General features: G+C 31.5%; 2 protein-coding genes across 3 annotated transcripts in view; one reads left to right on the forward strand and one right to left on the reverse strand.

Annotated features, from left to right (window-relative positions):
- The window catches only part of LOC126891992 (glucose dehydrogenase [FAD, quinone]-like), a 106,723-nt gene extending 92,189 nt beyond the window's left edge, over positions 1-14,534 (reverse strand). For both annotated transcript variants that reach the window (XM_050661370.1, XM_050661369.1), the window contains exon 1: positions 14,377-14,534. In XM_050661370.1, coding sequence (XP_050517327.1) covers positions 14,377-14,385 — 9 coding nt within the window. In that variant the 5' untranslated portion in view covers positions 14,386-14,534. The remainder of the gene's footprint in view (positions 1-14,376) is intronic.
- Positions 1-18,176, forward strand: part of LOC114339236 (protein NDRG3) — a 658,690-nt gene that overhangs the window by 323,885 nt on the left and 316,629 nt on the right. The gene's annotated exons all lie outside the window — the stretch shown is intronic.

Here is an 18,176-nt window from a genome sequence, read left to right on the forward strand (position 1 = left end):
AAGCAATAACCGTGATTCAATGTATTATAGGTTGCTAACTGTTGCTAAGGGCAACCGACGCAATATATCACATTCGTAACGAAAAATAAATCTCCACTACACTTTAAAAATCATTTTTAATAATTAAATGTAATTTTCGGTTAAAACAATTTTTATTTTAAGATAATATAAGTCTTCCTTTAGTCAATGACTGTGAAATAATTTCTTAATTGTTATAAATAAAGTCACTACGATTTAAGAAAACAAAAACAATTATCTCGGCTGCAGTTAGTCGTAGAAAATTTGTATTTTGTTTTTAATCTTTATTTTGTCTTCAGCAACAATAACCTGTAAGTTAGAAACTCATAGGATGTACAGGCGCGGCTTCAGTTCTAAATGTTTATACCGATATTTGCCCCGTTATTTTCAAACCCGAAATTGGAGGTTGAAAAATGCTATACGCATTTATTTACATCAGAATATGAAAATATAAGTCTTTAGAAGGAGAGTGGATCTTGGATTAACTATCTAAAATTTTTTTTTCAAAAAGTTATAGCCTTGGACATTTGACCACTTGGGATAAACAAGTTAAACAACAAGTTCACCAACCGGGCTATACATTTTTTTATGTTCGGTATTGAAAGATCTTCATTTTAAAGCCTTAAAAAAATACATAAAAGCTATTTTTACAATAAATAATTCAATTGCAAAAAACGGCCATTTTGGACTTTTCGCAGGCTGTTTGCAATAACGTATTAACGAAATTAAACTTGCCATAGCTCAAATTGTAGGTTTTTTAATTTACAACAATTTTTTATTTAAAAGTTTTTTTCTAAAATGAATATTCAAAGCTGCAAAATGAAAAGTCTTTAAAAATTGCAAATATTAAAATAAACGTCATAAATAAAAATCCGCACAAAAATTTTTGGTTACATTTTAGTAGAAGTTATTCCTGCCATCGTCCTTTACAACACCTAATAGGTTTGAAAAATTCCTGAATTATATCCTGAAATCGAACCATTTTTCACCCACAGCTTGGACTACTGGGGATTGTTTCAGAGTACTGTTCTCCATTAATAAATGCAATCGTTATAACACAAAAGTACCACAATAATAACTACAGTCGATATGAACTTCAACGAATCAAATGAACTAACTAAAAAATGAACTAACTGAACTAACTAACAATAAATAAACTTTAACGAATAAAATGGAATACCTAAAATTAATTTCAAGTTTAGAATTTATACTAAATTTTAATGAAGGTGTAAACACATTAAAATGACATTAATTTCAGGTTGGAAATCAGTGGTTAAGAATAATACTCTGGGCTAATTAGCAAAATACAAGGAAAATTATTTACCAGCAATTTTATTGCTGGAATCGAATCTTATGATTGTACATATTAATATTATAGGTATGCAAAGTCCGCAGATAGTGTGTTACTTTTTTTATAAACAAAATGGCGCCCGAAAACCGTGTTTTCTTTTTCAATTTTTGCTCTATAACTCCAAATATTTTAACTTTACACCAAAAACACCCAAATAAAAATTCACCGTAATTAAATTATGCATAGAGACGTGTTTTTCCCGATTTACTTCGACGAAAATTTTCCCCGGAAAATGCGGGTTTTTCCAACAAAATCTTTAATTTTCAATTAAAATTTTAGATAAGTAATTGTTTATCAATAATTAAATAACTTGGTAAAATAAAAGCTCTTTTCAATTAACAATTGAATTGTTAATTAAAAATTTACGGTCGCTGTAATAACCACAATAATTATGATACATAAGAACTACTATGATTTTTGTATAAAAAGCACTGTACATATTCAATGTACTTTACAGAATTGAAATTAGACTATTTAAGCGGCTTCAGGAATATTTTAAAATTATAAACAATTTTTTGGCTTATAATCAAATAGAATATCTCGGGAAATATTAAATTAAAATAAATCATGAAAACGGTATGGGAAAAAAGCGACAGGACGCTTCTTAAAAAAAAAACGTTTAAAATTGTGATGAGTGATTCCTGAGATATAACCGGTCGAAGTTGACCGTCATTTACGGCAAAGATATAAACAATAGGATCATAATTTTCAAACCATCACCTTTTTATTTTTTCCTCTTTCTCCACACCAATTTTCATATCCTTAAAATACTCATAACATATATTATTATAATAAAAACTATTGATATCACGAGTGAAAAATGACAAAAATAGCAAAATTCCAATCAAAAATTAGGTTGGAGAAAATGTAATCTCAAAGTTCAAAATCGGTCTACGTTAAAAAAAAGAATGTGTGTGTACTTTGTACGCACGTAAGAAGATATTCTTCTATTATATAGGTAATTTCAACGAAGTAAATATACTTAACAGGTTATTTGTATTTTATTTAAAAATTAAACTAACTTTCATATCTACCACTTTCAAAAAAATTTTATTAAAACAACCAAAAATAAAAAAAATATGAATCGCCCAGGATTCGAAACCGCGTCATTCCAATCTCGGAGCTAACGCCCTAGCAACTACACCAGCGAGGTCCTTCTAATTGACATGTAAGTTTCGGATATAATTACACAACACGGCGACAAATAGTGTAAATATTTTATTATTTTACTACAGAGAAACACAAATCCAAAAACACAAGAATGATAATAAATACTATATTTACTAAAAACACTAATATATTCTTTTAATGACTTATTTGAAATATTAGCAAGGAACTACATACTGTCTGTGTGCGCAGGCGCGCAGATTTATGTACAATTTTACCCTCAATCGAATCGCACGTAAAGAAGAATATCTTCAAAAATGCATTTTCTCGGCTTTCCATGTTGCAATTTCCTTCACTATTTTTTATTCCCAAGTAACTCGAGTAGAGCCATCTAACTAACCCATTATTAAATGTCAAACTTGCTTTTGTTTTGTTATAATATATTAATTTATTTATAAGAAAAGAAAACTACATATTTTTTCCAGTTGTAGACTTTTTTTAAAAAAACTTACTACTTACTACCTTTTAACGTTAAAAACAGAAATATTCTCATTTGAAAGCTGTATAATTATTTAAACAATCTTTATTTAAACAAATTAAACATATTTTTTATAATAAATAAATAAATTTATTATAACGAAAGAAAAGCAATTTTGACATTTAATAATGCGTTAGTTAGATGGCTCTACTCGAGTTACTTGGGAACAAAAGAACGAAGAAAATTGCTCCATGGGAAGCCGAGAAAATGCCATGGGAAGCCATGGCATTTTCTCCATGGGAAGCCATGTTTTTTAATGTATACCGATTTTGAACTTTGAGATTACATTTTCTCCAACCTAATTTTTTATTGGAATTTTGCTATTTTTGGCATTTTTCACTCGTAAAATCCTTTGGTTTTTGTTATAATAATATAAGTTATGAGTATTTTAAAGATATTAAAATTGGTGTGGAGAAAGGGGACCTAAATAAAAAGGTGATGGTTCGAAAATTATGATCCTATTGTTTATATCTTTTCCTTAAATGCCGGTCAACTTTGACCGGTTGTTTCTCAGGAACCACTCATCACAATTAAACGTTTTTTCTTTTAAAAGAAGCGTCCTGCCGATTTTTTTCCAACACCGTTTTCATGATTTAATTTAATTTAATATTTCCGGAAATATTCAATTTGTTTTTAAAAAAAAAATTGTTTATACTTTTAAAATATTCCCGAGGCCGCTTAAATAGTCCAATTTCAATTCTTTAAAGTACATTAGATAGATACAGTGTCTTTTTATACAAAAAACCAATTCAATTGTTGCTAAACTGTACACTCAATTTCCATCGGCTTCTGAAATTATAATCTATACGAAAAGAGCTTTTATATTACCAAGTTATTTAATTATTAGTAATCAATTACTTATCTAAAATTTTAATTGAAAATTAAAGAATTTATTAGAAAAACCCGCATTTTCCGGGGAAAATTTTCGTCTAAATAAATCGGTAAAAACACGTCTCTATGCAGAATTTGATTACGGTGAATATTTATTTGGGTGTTTTTGGTGTAAAGTTAAAATCTTTGGAGTTATAGAGCAAAAATTGAAAAAACACGATTCTCGGGCGCCATTTTGTTTATAAAAAAAGTAGCACACTATCTGCGGACTTTGCATACCTATATTATTAATATATATAATCATAAGATTCGATTCCAACAATATAATTGCTGGTAAATAACTTTTCCCAAAAATGGCTTATTCTCTGATAATCTGCCCAAACTATAACTATAAAATGCAATTAGGATCCAAATTTTCCAAATAATAGGTCTAGATCCCGCGCCTGAAAAAAAGTTGATTAATAGCAACCTGAAAATGTGTTAATAGCTTAAGGGTGTCTAGTCGGACAAACTTTGATATATGGGAACACTGAAACAGGGGAAGTTTTAATTGTGAAACAGGTTAAAAATTTGGAACGGTCAGACCACGAAAACGGCACATGTATTTTGTCCGACAGAACAGACTTAAACTCTCCGAACAGAGATTAAACTCTCATGCAAAAGTCAGACTGCTATTTATCACCAAATGGGTGCTTTAATGAGTGGAACATGTAGAATATGTCAAATGACAGGAATTATGACAGGTGATAAATAGCAGTCTGATTTTTGCATGAGAGTTTAATCTCTGTTCGGAGAGTTTAAGTCTGTTCTGTCGGACAAAATACATGTGCCGTTTTCGTGTTACAATGTTCCCATATATCAAAGTTTGTCCGACTAGACACCCTTAAGCTATTAACAAATTTTCAGCTTGCTATTAATCAACTTTTTTTCCATACGCGGGATCCAGACCTATAAGCAATGAGTTAATCAACACAATGTTATCAGTAATAATTGTAAGCTTATTTGATATTATTTGTTATAATTTATTTTAGGTGAATTGACCATCAACAATTATATGTATGTAATTTTTATTCTCAACTGTAGGACAATATAAAACTTTAAACTTGACTGGCAATATATTTTATATTTTGCTTGACATTACTTCAGAACTGTCTATACTGTCAATACATAAATTAACAACCATAGAACAACATCCATTTCAATGTTGGATATTCTAACATTCTTAACTAAAAAAAGTTATTACGTACCTATATCGATTATAAAATTGCTGATTACTTTCCGAAAATGACTATCACTCAAAAAACACAATGAAAAATATTGTTTTACTACAATGCTATTGACTGTACGAGTTAGCATTAATTTAACATTTTTAGGGCCCTACATTTTTAGGACCCTGGTAATGTTCGATTGAAAATTCTTTTGAAGAAAATCGGCATCACCGCGCTAAAAACTCCCATAAGGATTGCATTGCCGTATGTTCGTGTACTGTAAAGTCAAGGTGGGACAGACATTAGTGCCCTCTATAAGCAATGCTAATTTAGAGTAAAAATTAACAATCCTCATGGCAAAAAACCTATGATTGTCAATTTTTAAATAGAAATTATGATACATAATGATAACATTATAAATATACAAAAATTTTGGGAAAATTAAAATTCATTTAAACCAAATTAAACTTTAAAGACTCGGTATCTTGGAAATTAGCAATATTTGTCTATGACATGTTCCCTGACTATAGTCCGGGATCCCGCGTACCAAATAAAAAATTATTGATAGCAAGCTTCACAGCTTAACGGTGTCCAGTCGGACAAACATTGATGTATGGGAACATTGGAACAGTGGAATCTTTAATTGTGTAACGTGATAAACGTGTAATCCTGACAAGTTTATGATTGTGTAAACTAACAGGCTGTTAGTTAGTGACAAGACTCGGTATCTTGGAGATTAGCAATATTTGTCTATGACATGTTCCCTGACTATAGTCCGGGATCCCGCGTACCAAATAAAAAATTATTGATAGCAAGCTTCACAGCTTAACGGTGTCCAGTCGGACAAACATTGATGTATGGGAACATTGGAACAGTGGAATCTTTAATTGTGTAACGTGATAAACGTGTAATCCTGACAAGTTTATGATTGTGTAAACTAACAGGCTGTTTTTAAGTTTATTCAATAACAGACGTTATATAATATACGAAAAAATGTTTGTCCAACAAAAATATTGGGTATTTTAACCAGTCTGACACGTAGAACATATCAAATGGCAGGAATTATGTTGGTGACAAATATCAGTCTGATTTTTGCATGAGAGTTTATTAGAATGTTAAAAAATCAATTGGGAGTTCTGTCCGACAAAATTCATGGGAAGTTTTCGTAGCCGACGTTCGAAACCTGACAGATATAGACAGTTTAAAACGTCGGACTATGAAAACTTCCCATGAATTTTGTCGGACAGAACTTCCAATTGATTTTTTAACCTTTCAGTAAACTCTCATGTGCATGTGGGCCCAGAGATAACCAAATCAGAGGTTAGTCAGACAATAGACTCTATGAAAACCAATAAATCTGCTGGTCCAGATGAATTACCTAGCGAGCTGATAAAGTTGGTCAACGAGAAAAACCTGGACATAATAGTAGAACTGTTCAACGCTATCCGTAGAACTGTTCAACGTATACTACGGGAATGATCCCTAGAGAAATGTTGACATCAGCATTTGTGTGTTTGCCAAAGAAAGTGAATGCCAAAGAATGCAGTGACTACCGAACCATAAGCTTAATGTCACATACCTTGAAAATTCTGCTGAAAATTCTCCACGCCAGAATACACTCTAAACTGGAGCTGGATATTAGTGACAAATATGGGTTCCGCAATGGTATGGGTACCAGAAAGGCATTATTCTCCTTCAACGTGCTGAAACAGAGATGTTTGAATGTTAACCGTCCCCTTTACGTCTGTTTTATAGACTACAATACAGCGTTTGATAAAGTAAAACATGATCGACTCATGGAAATTCTGAAAACTAAAAACCTAGATGAAAGAGATTTAAGACTAATAACACACCTCTATTACAATCAGCGAGCAATAGTAAGAATTGAAAAAGAAACATCTGAAGAAATGGAAATAAAGAGAGGAGTCAGGAAAGGCTGCATACTATCACCTCTTTTATTTAACGCATATTATGAAGAGGTAATGCATATCTGGAAGATGAAACAGTCGGCATAAGAGTAAATGGAGTCTTAGTTAACAACATCAGATATGCAGATGATACAGTAATAATAGCCGATAGTTTACAAGACCTGCAAAGACTCATGAGTAAAATAGTAAGGTGTAGTAGGGAGTACGAACTCTCTCTCAATATCAAAAAGACGAAGTTTATGGAAATTAGTAAAATCAACTATAATAATAACGAAATGTTGATAGTAGAGAGCCAGCAGATCGAAAGAGTAAAAAAGTACACTTACCTAGGAACACTTATAACAGAAAATAATGACTACACTGCAGAAATCAAAGTCAGAATCGAAAAAGCACGTTCTAATTTTATGAAAATGAAAAAGGTCCTATGTAGCAAAGATTTAACATTAGCTCTTAAAGTACGCCTAACAAAATGTTACGTATACGGTGTACTATACTAGGGAGTGGAATCATGGACGTTAAATGTAGAGACAATGAGACGACTTAACGCCTTTGAAATGTGGACCTATAGAAGAATTATGAGGGTTTCCTGGGTAGATAGAGTTACGAACAACGAAGTACTGAGAAGAATAGGTAAAGAGAAGGAAGTTGAACTTACAATTAAAGAAAGAAAACTACAGTATCTCGGACATGTGATGCGGGGCGAGAAGTATGGCATCCTGCGACTAATAATGCAAGGAAAGATAGATGGCAGAAGAAGCATCGGAAGAAGACGAATTTCAAGGCTGAAAAACCTGAGAGACTGGTTTGGTTGCAGCTCAAAACAACTATTTAGAGCTACTGCCTCAAAAATTAAAATAGCTATGATGATTGACAACCTCTGTAGCGGAGATGGCACCTGAAGAAAAAGAAACTCTCATGCAAATATCAGACTGCTATTTATTACTAACATAATTCCTTTCATTTGATATGTTCTACGTATCGGACTGGTTAAGATACCCAATATTTTAGTCAGACAAACATTTTTTTTCGTATATTATATAACGTTGGTTATAGAATAAACTTAAAATGAGCCTGCTAGTTTTCACAATCATAAACTTTTCAGGATGACACGTTTATCACGTTCCATAATTAACGATTTCCCTGTACCAGTGTTCCAATACATCAAAGTTTATCCGATTAGACACCGTTAAGCTATAAATAAATTTTCAGCTTGCTATTAATAATCTTTTATTTGGTACGCGGGATCCAGGACTATTACAGTTTAGTACCGTTTAGTACCTTAAACATTAATTTCTCTCTCACGCATAACAACTTAAAAATATATTCTAGTGATGAAATAATTTTTGATTTATAACGCTATTCAAAATACTTCCCATGTAAAATAAAACTCATAGGTCAGATATTATTCAATATAATGATTTAATTTTAATTTAGGAAGTTTTGAAATAATGTTTTTTCTGCAGCCGTTCCAAAAATAGAACTTTCCGTATGATTTATTAAATCGAAAGGACCATTTTACACAACTCGTACTAGTCCAGGGCGCATGCATCTATTTTGAGATGGACGTTGAGAGGTGACTCATACTGTTTTGCAGAAATTGCATGGAATATACTCATATGATAATAATTGCGTTATCCTACCACTCAAAAAGGGCCGAAACATTGTTTAAATAATAAAAACGTCAAAAAATGAAGAAAAAATTCGATTTTTTTCTTCGTTTTTTGATTATACCTTTAAAAGTATTCACTTCCGAGAGAAGTTACACTGACATAAAAGTTGCGCAATTAATTTTTCATAATATAGGATTAAAAAAATTTTTTGAAAATTGTCACCCTTGTTGCAAAATAGCAATAATACCATAAAAAAAACAAGTATTTGCATTTTACGTTTTTCAACCATTTATGCTACACTTAGGACGTTCATATTTCACTCAGAAAAACTTTATGATATGATAAAACAATACTGTAAATTTAATTAAGATCGGTTCAATAGATTTTGCAAAATAAATTTTGAAATCCAGCTTTCGGAAAAAAAATTAATTTTTTCAAAATGTTGCAGGACTGAAAATAAAGCAGATAGCAAGTTGAATTTTTTTTACGTATAGAAGAGTACTGTACCTTTCATTTGTAATTTGCAAAATTAAAATCGGTTAACTACCACGGCGTCAGGATTTTTTTTAAATAAACATTAATTTTTGGTACTACGCGCAGGACAGCGGTTTTCGAGTCACACATGTTGATTTACACCAAAATTTCTTCCAAACTTTATCTAATATATTATTTTCTTACTCTATATTTTGTTGAATTTTAATATTTTAATTTCACAAAAATCAAACTAATTTGAATATTGTTTGTGAAATATTGTTTAAACAATTGCATATGTTTAAGAATAATAATTTTGTATTCTCTAAGTTAAAATATATGAACAACGAAAGTTTTTGCTAAAAAAAGTGTAATTTCAAAGGACAAAGTATATGTTTTTATTTTGCAATAAACAAATTTATTTATTTATATCGAAATGTAATAAAAATTAAAATTTATCAATTATTATCAAAGGTCATTGGAATGCCCAATCAGAGCAAACGTATCCGCTGTCCTGCGCGTAGTACCAAAAATTAATGTTTATTTAAAAAAATTCCTGACGGCGCGGTACTTAATCGATTTTAATTTTGTAAATTGCAAATGAAAGGTACATTATTTTTATATATGTAAAAAAGTTCAACTTGCTATCTGCTTTATTTTCAGTCCTGTAACATTTTGAAAAATGATTTTTTTTGCGAAAGCTGGGTTGCAAAGTTTATTTTGCAAAATTTATTAGATCGATGTTAACGAAATTTACAGTATTGTTTTATTATATCATAAAGTTTTTTTAGGTGAAATATGAAGGTCCTAAGTGTAGCATAAATGGTTGAAAAAAGTAAAATGCGAATACTTGTTTTTTATGGTATTCTCGCAATTATTGCTATTTTCCAACAAGGGTGACCATTTTTAAAATTTCTAACTAATCCTATATTGTAGAAAATTTAATTACGCAACTTTTGTGTTAATGCAACTTTTCTCGGAAATGAATACTTTTAAAGTTATAATCAAAAAACGAAGAAAAAAGTCAAATTTTTCCTTCATTTTTTGACATTTTGATTATTTAAATAATATTCCAGACCTTTTTGAGTGGGAGGATAACTCAAATATTATTATATGAGTTATTTTCAAGCAATTTCTGTAAAAAATATGAGTCACCTCTCAACATCCAAATGTACTAATATCTTTACAGATGCGCCCTGGTCTATACCGAAAGTAGCTACTTTCGGGATTAATTTTTTCACTTTCGGGACGCTTTTTTTACTTTCGGGACGATTTTGGGTAGCTAGGTAACGGCTTTGATAATAATATCAACTTTGTATTTTATTACGACAACGCTTGTCATTTAAGATTCGTGTGTGTTTTATATTTAAGTTAATATCTCAAAACATAGTAAAAGTACCCTATACAGAAGTAAAAACTTCTATTGGGATTTTCCCATTGATTTTATAGTAAAAGTACTGAGACGTCTAACACTAATTTCAATACTGCCACTTCTGTTAATATTCCTAACAATATCAATGTAAATAATTGTTATAATTGTGTTATTAATAATCGTAAGTAGATTTTTCTAATGTTGAATTCACGAGAGTAACTTTAAAGTATTTAATAAAACAAAAATGAATAACCATTTTCAATTTCGTTGCAAAACGAAAACACAGCCGAACCATATTCTAGTCCAATCAGAGAGTGCTGCAAGCACCCCTACCGGTTTCGAAACTTATTAGTCTCTCATCAGGAGGCACATATGCTGCTCTCCCTGATCCAACCAAAACAAACCCTAGCATGCAGTCCCGGATTGCAACGAACGAAATGGCGTAGATGCCCTAGCGGCAACTGCTTGCAAAAAGACTAAGTTTTCACTCTAATAGCATATAAAACAACATAATGCTATTCTACATCCCACCAGAATGAAAACAATGGGAACCTTCTCTGGTTACACCTCCGAGGCTTCTACAATTTGCAAGCCATACGGATGCTGAGACTAAGGAAGATGAGGGAATTCTACAATTTACAATTCACGTCCCATCTGCTCAGCGCGGTAAAGTTCCAACGAGAATGGTTCCCTTCATATTCCGCACAGTGTAAATGTAAATCAAAAATGAATAACCATTTTCAATTTCGTTGCAAAACAAAAACACAGCCGAACCATATTCTAGTCCAATCAGAGAGAGAGAGAGAGAGTCCAATCCTCATCTTCCTTAGTCTCAGCATCCGTATGGCTTGCAAATTGTAGAAGCCTCGGAGGTGTAACCAGAGAAGGTTCCCATTGTTTTCATTCTGGTGGGATGTAGAATAGCATTTCGGCATTTGTTGTTTTATATGCCATTAGAGTGAAAACTTAGTCTTTTATTTAATAAAAGTTCATAAGTAAAGTTTACCCATATTATATTCTTTTTAACATACAAAACGGCTGCAGAAAAAATATTGTACATAACACGATCCAAAAGTAATTATACGAGACTCGCAGAATTCCAGGACTCGCCTACGGCTCGCCCTGGAAACTTCCTACTCGTCTCGTAAAATATAACTTTCGGAACTTGTTACGTAAATTACTATTAATTCACATTTTCTAAACTTGTTGGCACACAAACATAAAAGGTGACAAATTTTGTTGTTGTGTAATATATTAGGATTTTACTATTTTACACGTAACAATATTCAAATAAGTTATTTTAAATAATAATAAAATAAAATAGGAAACAAAACTGAAATTGTATAATACTTAAAATCCAATTAAGTTAACGCTATTATTTAGTTATACATAGATGTGAATTTAGATATTGATACCAAAAATGTAGACGAGTTTAGTAGATAAATATAGCATTAGCCGATTCTTCTTCTTTAAGTACCGTGCCCAAATTTTTAGGCGTGGGTAGCTTCCATAACAATTTGCCGATATCGTTCTCGATCTTGTGCGGCATGTAACAATTGATCTGCTGATAAGCCAGTCCATTGACGAACGTTTCGGAGCCATGAATATTTCTTTCGACCAATTCCTCTTTTTCCGCCGATCTTTCCATTGAGTATTAACTGCAGCATCCTGTATCTGCTACCTCTCATTATATGCCCCAGATATTCAAGTTTTCTCTTTTTTATCATCTTCATTAAGTCACCTTCGCCTTGACCTACTCTGTTTAAGACTTCTCTGTTTGAAATGCGTTGAACCCAAGATATTCTGAGCATTCTACGATACGACCACATCTCAAAGGCTTCTAATTTGTTCATCATGTTAACCTTCATGATCCAGGTTTCACATCCATATAGTAATACAGGATACACATAACATTTTAGGAATTTGATTCTTAGTTGTAAATTCAGCTGAGAGTTGCTCAGAATAGATCTAAGTTTCATAAATGCTCCTCTTGCAATTTCTATACGAGTTTTAATTTCTTCATCTGGATTTAGTGTCTCGTTTATCCAACATCCTAGGTATTTAAAATGGTTAACTTTTGTTATTGATTCATCACTGACAATTAGTTGCATAGGGCCGACGTCTTGTTTACTAACCACAAGTAACTTTGTCTTAGTTGCATTTATGTTAAGTCCGTTATTGGAGCATTCTCTAGTGACTCGATCAATAAGGAATTGAAGATCTTCGATATTTTCAGCCATGATCGCGGTGTCGTCTGCATATCTGATGTTGTTAATAGTTTCTCCCCCGATTCGAACTCCACATTGTCCTTCCAAGGCTTCATTAAAAATTATTTCTGAGTATACGTTAAACAAAGTTGGGGATAACACACAACCCTGTCTGACACCTCTTTGAATGCAAATTTTGTCTGTTTCTTTGCCGTCTACCAGAATAGAAGCTTCTTGATTCCAATATAGATGTTGTAAAAGTCTCAGATCTTTATCATCTATTCCAACCATTTCTAGATATTCAAACAACCTATCATGTTGAACTCTATCAAACGCCTTCTCAAAATCTATAAAGCAGACGTAAATTGGTTTCTGTACTTATTAGCCGATTAGCCACAATTAATTGTAATGGCATTTACATGTTTACCTAAAAAACTTTGACGCACCAATGCGTTCTTTGATCAGAAGCACCCATGATCATTTTACAATCAAACAAATAGTAGAAAAATATCAGCAACAGGAAAAAATATGTATATGGTGTATATAGATCTTGAAAATGCTTTTGACACGGTACCAAGACAAAAATTGTGGGAAATATTTGAGAAGAGAGGTATTAGTAACAAAATGATGAGGGTACTTAAGAACATTTACAACAGTGTGAATTATATCATCAGTCAAAGCAGAACATCAAAACCATTTACTACAAACGGGGGTCTCAGACAAGGAGGAGGATTAAGTCCAAGATTATTGATAATTTATATGGATGAGATAATTAAATAATGTCACGTAAAAGTGCAAAAAGTTCATGTGGGTTATAGAAAATATAATAAGAGTAGACATTTCAGAAGAAGCATTCGTAGACGATGTCATCATATTGGCCGGAAATGAGAAATAACTACAAAGAAATACATGCAATGAAATAGTAAAAAAATATGTAATGACAATTAATCAAAATCAAACAAACGTTACCGTCGTTTGAGAAAATGAAGAAGAAGAATAGATAAACATAAAAATAGAAGAAGTAAATATAGAAAAAGCACAAACCTTTCAAAGGAGTAGAATTAGAAGACAACGGAAGAACAATTAATAACAGAATTCAAAAAACGATGAACCTATACTATGCAATGAGCAATAATTTCATAAATAAATAAAAAAGAAATAAAAAGAAAAACAAAAATGAATGTATTCAAGTCAATATATAGGTCTATATTAACCTTTGGTTGTGAGTCTTGGGTACTAACAGAACGACAAAAGAGTAAAATACAGATTAAAATTACCAAAAGAGATAGACTACGGAACACTCAAATAAGAGAATATTTGGAAGTAGAATCAATATTAGAATTTATAGAAAGAAGGCAACTCAGGTGGTGGGGTTATCTTCGGAGATTATATCATACAAAACCGATGAAAGAAATGTAGCAGGCAAAAACGCAAAGAAGAAAGAAGAAAGGTAGAGCGCGACAAACATGGGATAAATAGGAAAAAAAGGAAAAATATTCGAAAAAAGGGGAACAACATGGATAGAATCCCTGGTCAGAAATAAGAAGGAATGGGTAAAATTTGTACGTAATATAAATATATAGCAGAATTTTAGTTAAGTTTAAGATAAAGTTGGATATTAATATTAAGCTGTTTTTGTATTGTAGATAATATAATGTACTGTCGCCCTACACCACCATGTGGTAACAGGGTTTTTTTAACCAAAAAGAAAATGGTTTCAATGAAATATTCTTACTTGTTTCATACTGCATGCAACACACTAAACCTAGGTATCTAACTAATAACGATAAAACTAATTTTTAGTTTGCCCAATTTGAACGGGTTCAGTCACAAATTCAAGACATTAAGATAGGCCACCCGTTGCTTACTGTTTAAATAGTTTTTCTTTTTATTTCGTTATTTTCGAAGGTTGTGTCGAATGATAAGGAAAAAGCGTATGCGCGTATGAAAATTATTGATATTAAAATTTTAGTACATTGTTCCAGTAATTATTAATGTAAATTAGATTATTTATTGTATTAGTAAATTTTGGAATTTCGGAAATTAAAATCTACAAAAACTGTTATACAATGGAATTGTTTTCCCCCAATTAAGGTATTTGGATTGTTTGTCATCATACTAAACGACAAATTATCGAGAGAGAAAACGTATTTTCAAATAATTATGTCTGAAAATACGCTATGCGGAAAAATAAACAATACTGAAATGCGTATGCCTCAAGTTTGTATGTGTCATTCGCCGAAACGTACTAGTGATGTTGATGTTGATTATAGTTATGGTCTAAGAGCTAGCAACGTTTTCGAGCAACTATTTTAAGACAGCTGATTCTTTAATATATTATTCCCTATGCATCCTAGAACACCTTACCGGCCATCTGGCTACTGAGACAGGTTGCGTTCATTACTACGCAGCGCACCTATACAGGTAAATATATCGAATTTAAAATTATTTGAAGACGAAAAATTTTTTTGCCATTACTTGTAAAACATTCCTAGAAATATGAATTATAATTGCCAGACATTTCTGTGGTTGCTAAATGCGTGCCAGACGCTATAGTCTAAATGGCTATCAACGTTTTCGAGAAAGTATTTTAAGACAGCTGATTCTTTAATATATTATTCCCTATGAATCCTCGAACACCTTCCCGGTCATCTGGCTACTAAAACAGGTTGCGTTCATTACCGCGCAGCACACCTGTACAGGTAAATATATCGAATTTAAAATTATTTTAAGACGAAAATTTTTTTGCCATTACTTTTTAAACATTATCAGAAACATGAATTACAATTGCCAGACATTTCTGTGGTTGCTAAATGCGCGCCAGACGCTATTTATTATAAATAATGATAGAAAAATTTAAATCATTTCAGTATGTCTGTAATTTTAATATTATATTATTAATACATAAATAAATGCAAAATTAATTTGCCAGACATTAACTCGGTTTAGTCATCAGCCAGATGGATTTAAAATCGTTTAAAATGATATATATTTTAATCAAAACGTACGCTGGCTGTATTAAGAAATAAGACAAACAAAAGATACAGGTAAATATATTTGAAATTAGTTTAAGACGAAAAATTTTTTTGTCATTACTTTTTAAACATTATTAGAAACATGAATTATAATTGCCAGACATTTCTTTGGTTGCTAAATGAGCGCCAGACGCTATTTATTATAAATAATAATAGAAAAATTTAAATCATTTTAGTATGTCTGTAATTTTAATATTATTAACTTAACACATAAATAAATGCAAAATTAATTTGCCAGACATTAGCTCGGTTGCAGTCATCAGCCAGATCAAATTAAAGTTGTAGGGTATTCCAGTAATATATTAATTATTACAGAAAGATAGCGGTAGAGTAGACTGGCGGAAAGAGACAGGAATAAAAGACAGGAATGTAATTTTTTTACCCACTCTGTTATTTTATCATATATCTTAACATCATTACATAAATGTAAAATTTGTTTCTTACACTTAAATTGTTTTCGATCTTTTCCACAATAAAAACATATTCTTTTATTACCTGTGTCTGTTGACTGATGATCATCAATCGGCGGGATTTCAGGACAAAAGTTTGTTTCTTGGAAATTTGAATTGGTACATGAACTTGAAGAAGCCTCGTCATATGCCACTCTTTCACTTATACTAATTGAAGTTTTTGGTAATAATGTCTTAGAACTAGATGTATCAGAAAAACCTGTCGACGATAAATTGGAAAATTCATCACTATCTAAAACAGTGTCACTCACACTTGACAGCGAAGAACTTGATGTATGACGAAGATTTGACTAAACTGAATTAATGTCAGATATGTTACGATACTTAGCCATTAAGGCTGCAAAAGAATTGTAACATTTTTTATGGTATCCATCAGTGGTATTCACTTGGTCCGGTAACTGTACATTATTATATTTTAAATTATATTATTATTTAATACGCGCACTCAAAACTTCTTTGCACTTTAATAGTTTTTCATCCACAAAAGTTATTACATTCTCGTTTTTTCCTTGCAAAACACGCATTGTATTTTATTTGCCATTATATTGGTATCACAATTACTTTTCACTAAATAGAAACTCGACAAGAATCGTTAACAAACTGTGAATTTATTGTGACTGACCCATGTTAATAACATGTGCGGACAACATTCACCCCCGAAATTGTCGTATCTTTTGTTTGTCTAGTTTCTTAACCCAACCAGCGATCGTTTTGCTGAAAATACACATTATTTTTATGATTTTAAATCCATCTGGCTAATGAATTCAACCGAATTAATTCCTGGCAAATTAATTTTGGATTTATTTATGTGTAAATAATATAATATTAAAATTTCAAACATACTAAAATGATTTAAATTTTTCAATTATTATTTATAAAAAATAGCGCCTGGCGCATATTTAGCAACCACAGAAATGCCTGGCAATTATAATTCATATTTCTAATAATGTTTAAAAAGTAATGGCAAAAAAATTTTTCGTCTTAAAATAATTTTTTGCACGATTTATCATTTTTGACTGTTTACCGTGACAGATTTTACGTCAGTAGGTGACATTTACTAGCAACTCGACGGTAAGTAATCCAACTCGACGGTAAGTACTCCAACTCGACGGTAAGTAATTCACTTACCGTCGAGTTAAAAAATCTCTTAATTTTAATTTATTTTTCGAAAGAATAAAGGAAACTAACGAATTATTTATTAATATTGAAACTTATGGTACAATTTGTTAAATTATTTAATGAAATCCCACTTGTTTGGGCTGTGGTTCCACTTCTAACAGAAACTCCTGAAGAATCGCATACATTAGTAGTATCCAACATTTTTTCTCTTTGAATACGCGATCAAAGCTGAAAACTTGGAAATATCAATGCCATCATAAAGAAAAACGGTGGATTTAATCATTGAATATTCTGCCCAGAGGCTTCCAGGAGCTTTCAACTGCATATGTCTTTGAACGAAATATGCCAATAGAGTCTTTTCTTCGATTCTTAAATTCTTGCCTTCGCACCATTTTTTAAAACTTTGGTAGGTATTTTGATAACGGATTTTGGATTTTTCGGGAATAATTGCGGAACACCCTTCTTCCCAAGCCCGTTCAATTTCTTCAAATTCACTTTCGCTCATATTTTAATTTATAATAATCAAAATTGTACTTAAAATTATTGACAACTAAATAAAAACTCAATTCTCCATTGTTGTTATGCACCCTAGTTACTACCTAACAACCAAAGTATCTATCTTGATAAAATGAATGAAACTAGTCAATATGACGAAAATGTTTAATTTTATAATTTATAATGGTATCAATCGTGCAAAAACGTTATAAGCATGTCGAACGTTAAGGGTAACCGAACTCAGACAATTGTCTTCGATCGGTATAAAACCCTTACCGTTCTCCATACTTAATATACTATTAAATTCGATATATTTACCGGTACAGGTGCGCTGCGCAGTAATGAACGCAACCTGTCTCAGTAGCCAGATGGCCGGTAAGGTGTTCAAGGAAGCATAGGGAATAATATATTAAAAA

The sequence above is a fragment of the Diabrotica virgifera genome, chromosome 9, assembly GCF_917563875.1.
Source record: "Diabrotica virgifera virgifera chromosome 9, PGI_DIABVI_V3a".
NCBI classification, from domain to species: domain Eukaryota; kingdom Metazoa; phylum Arthropoda; class Insecta; order Coleoptera; family Chrysomelidae; genus Diabrotica; species Diabrotica virgifera.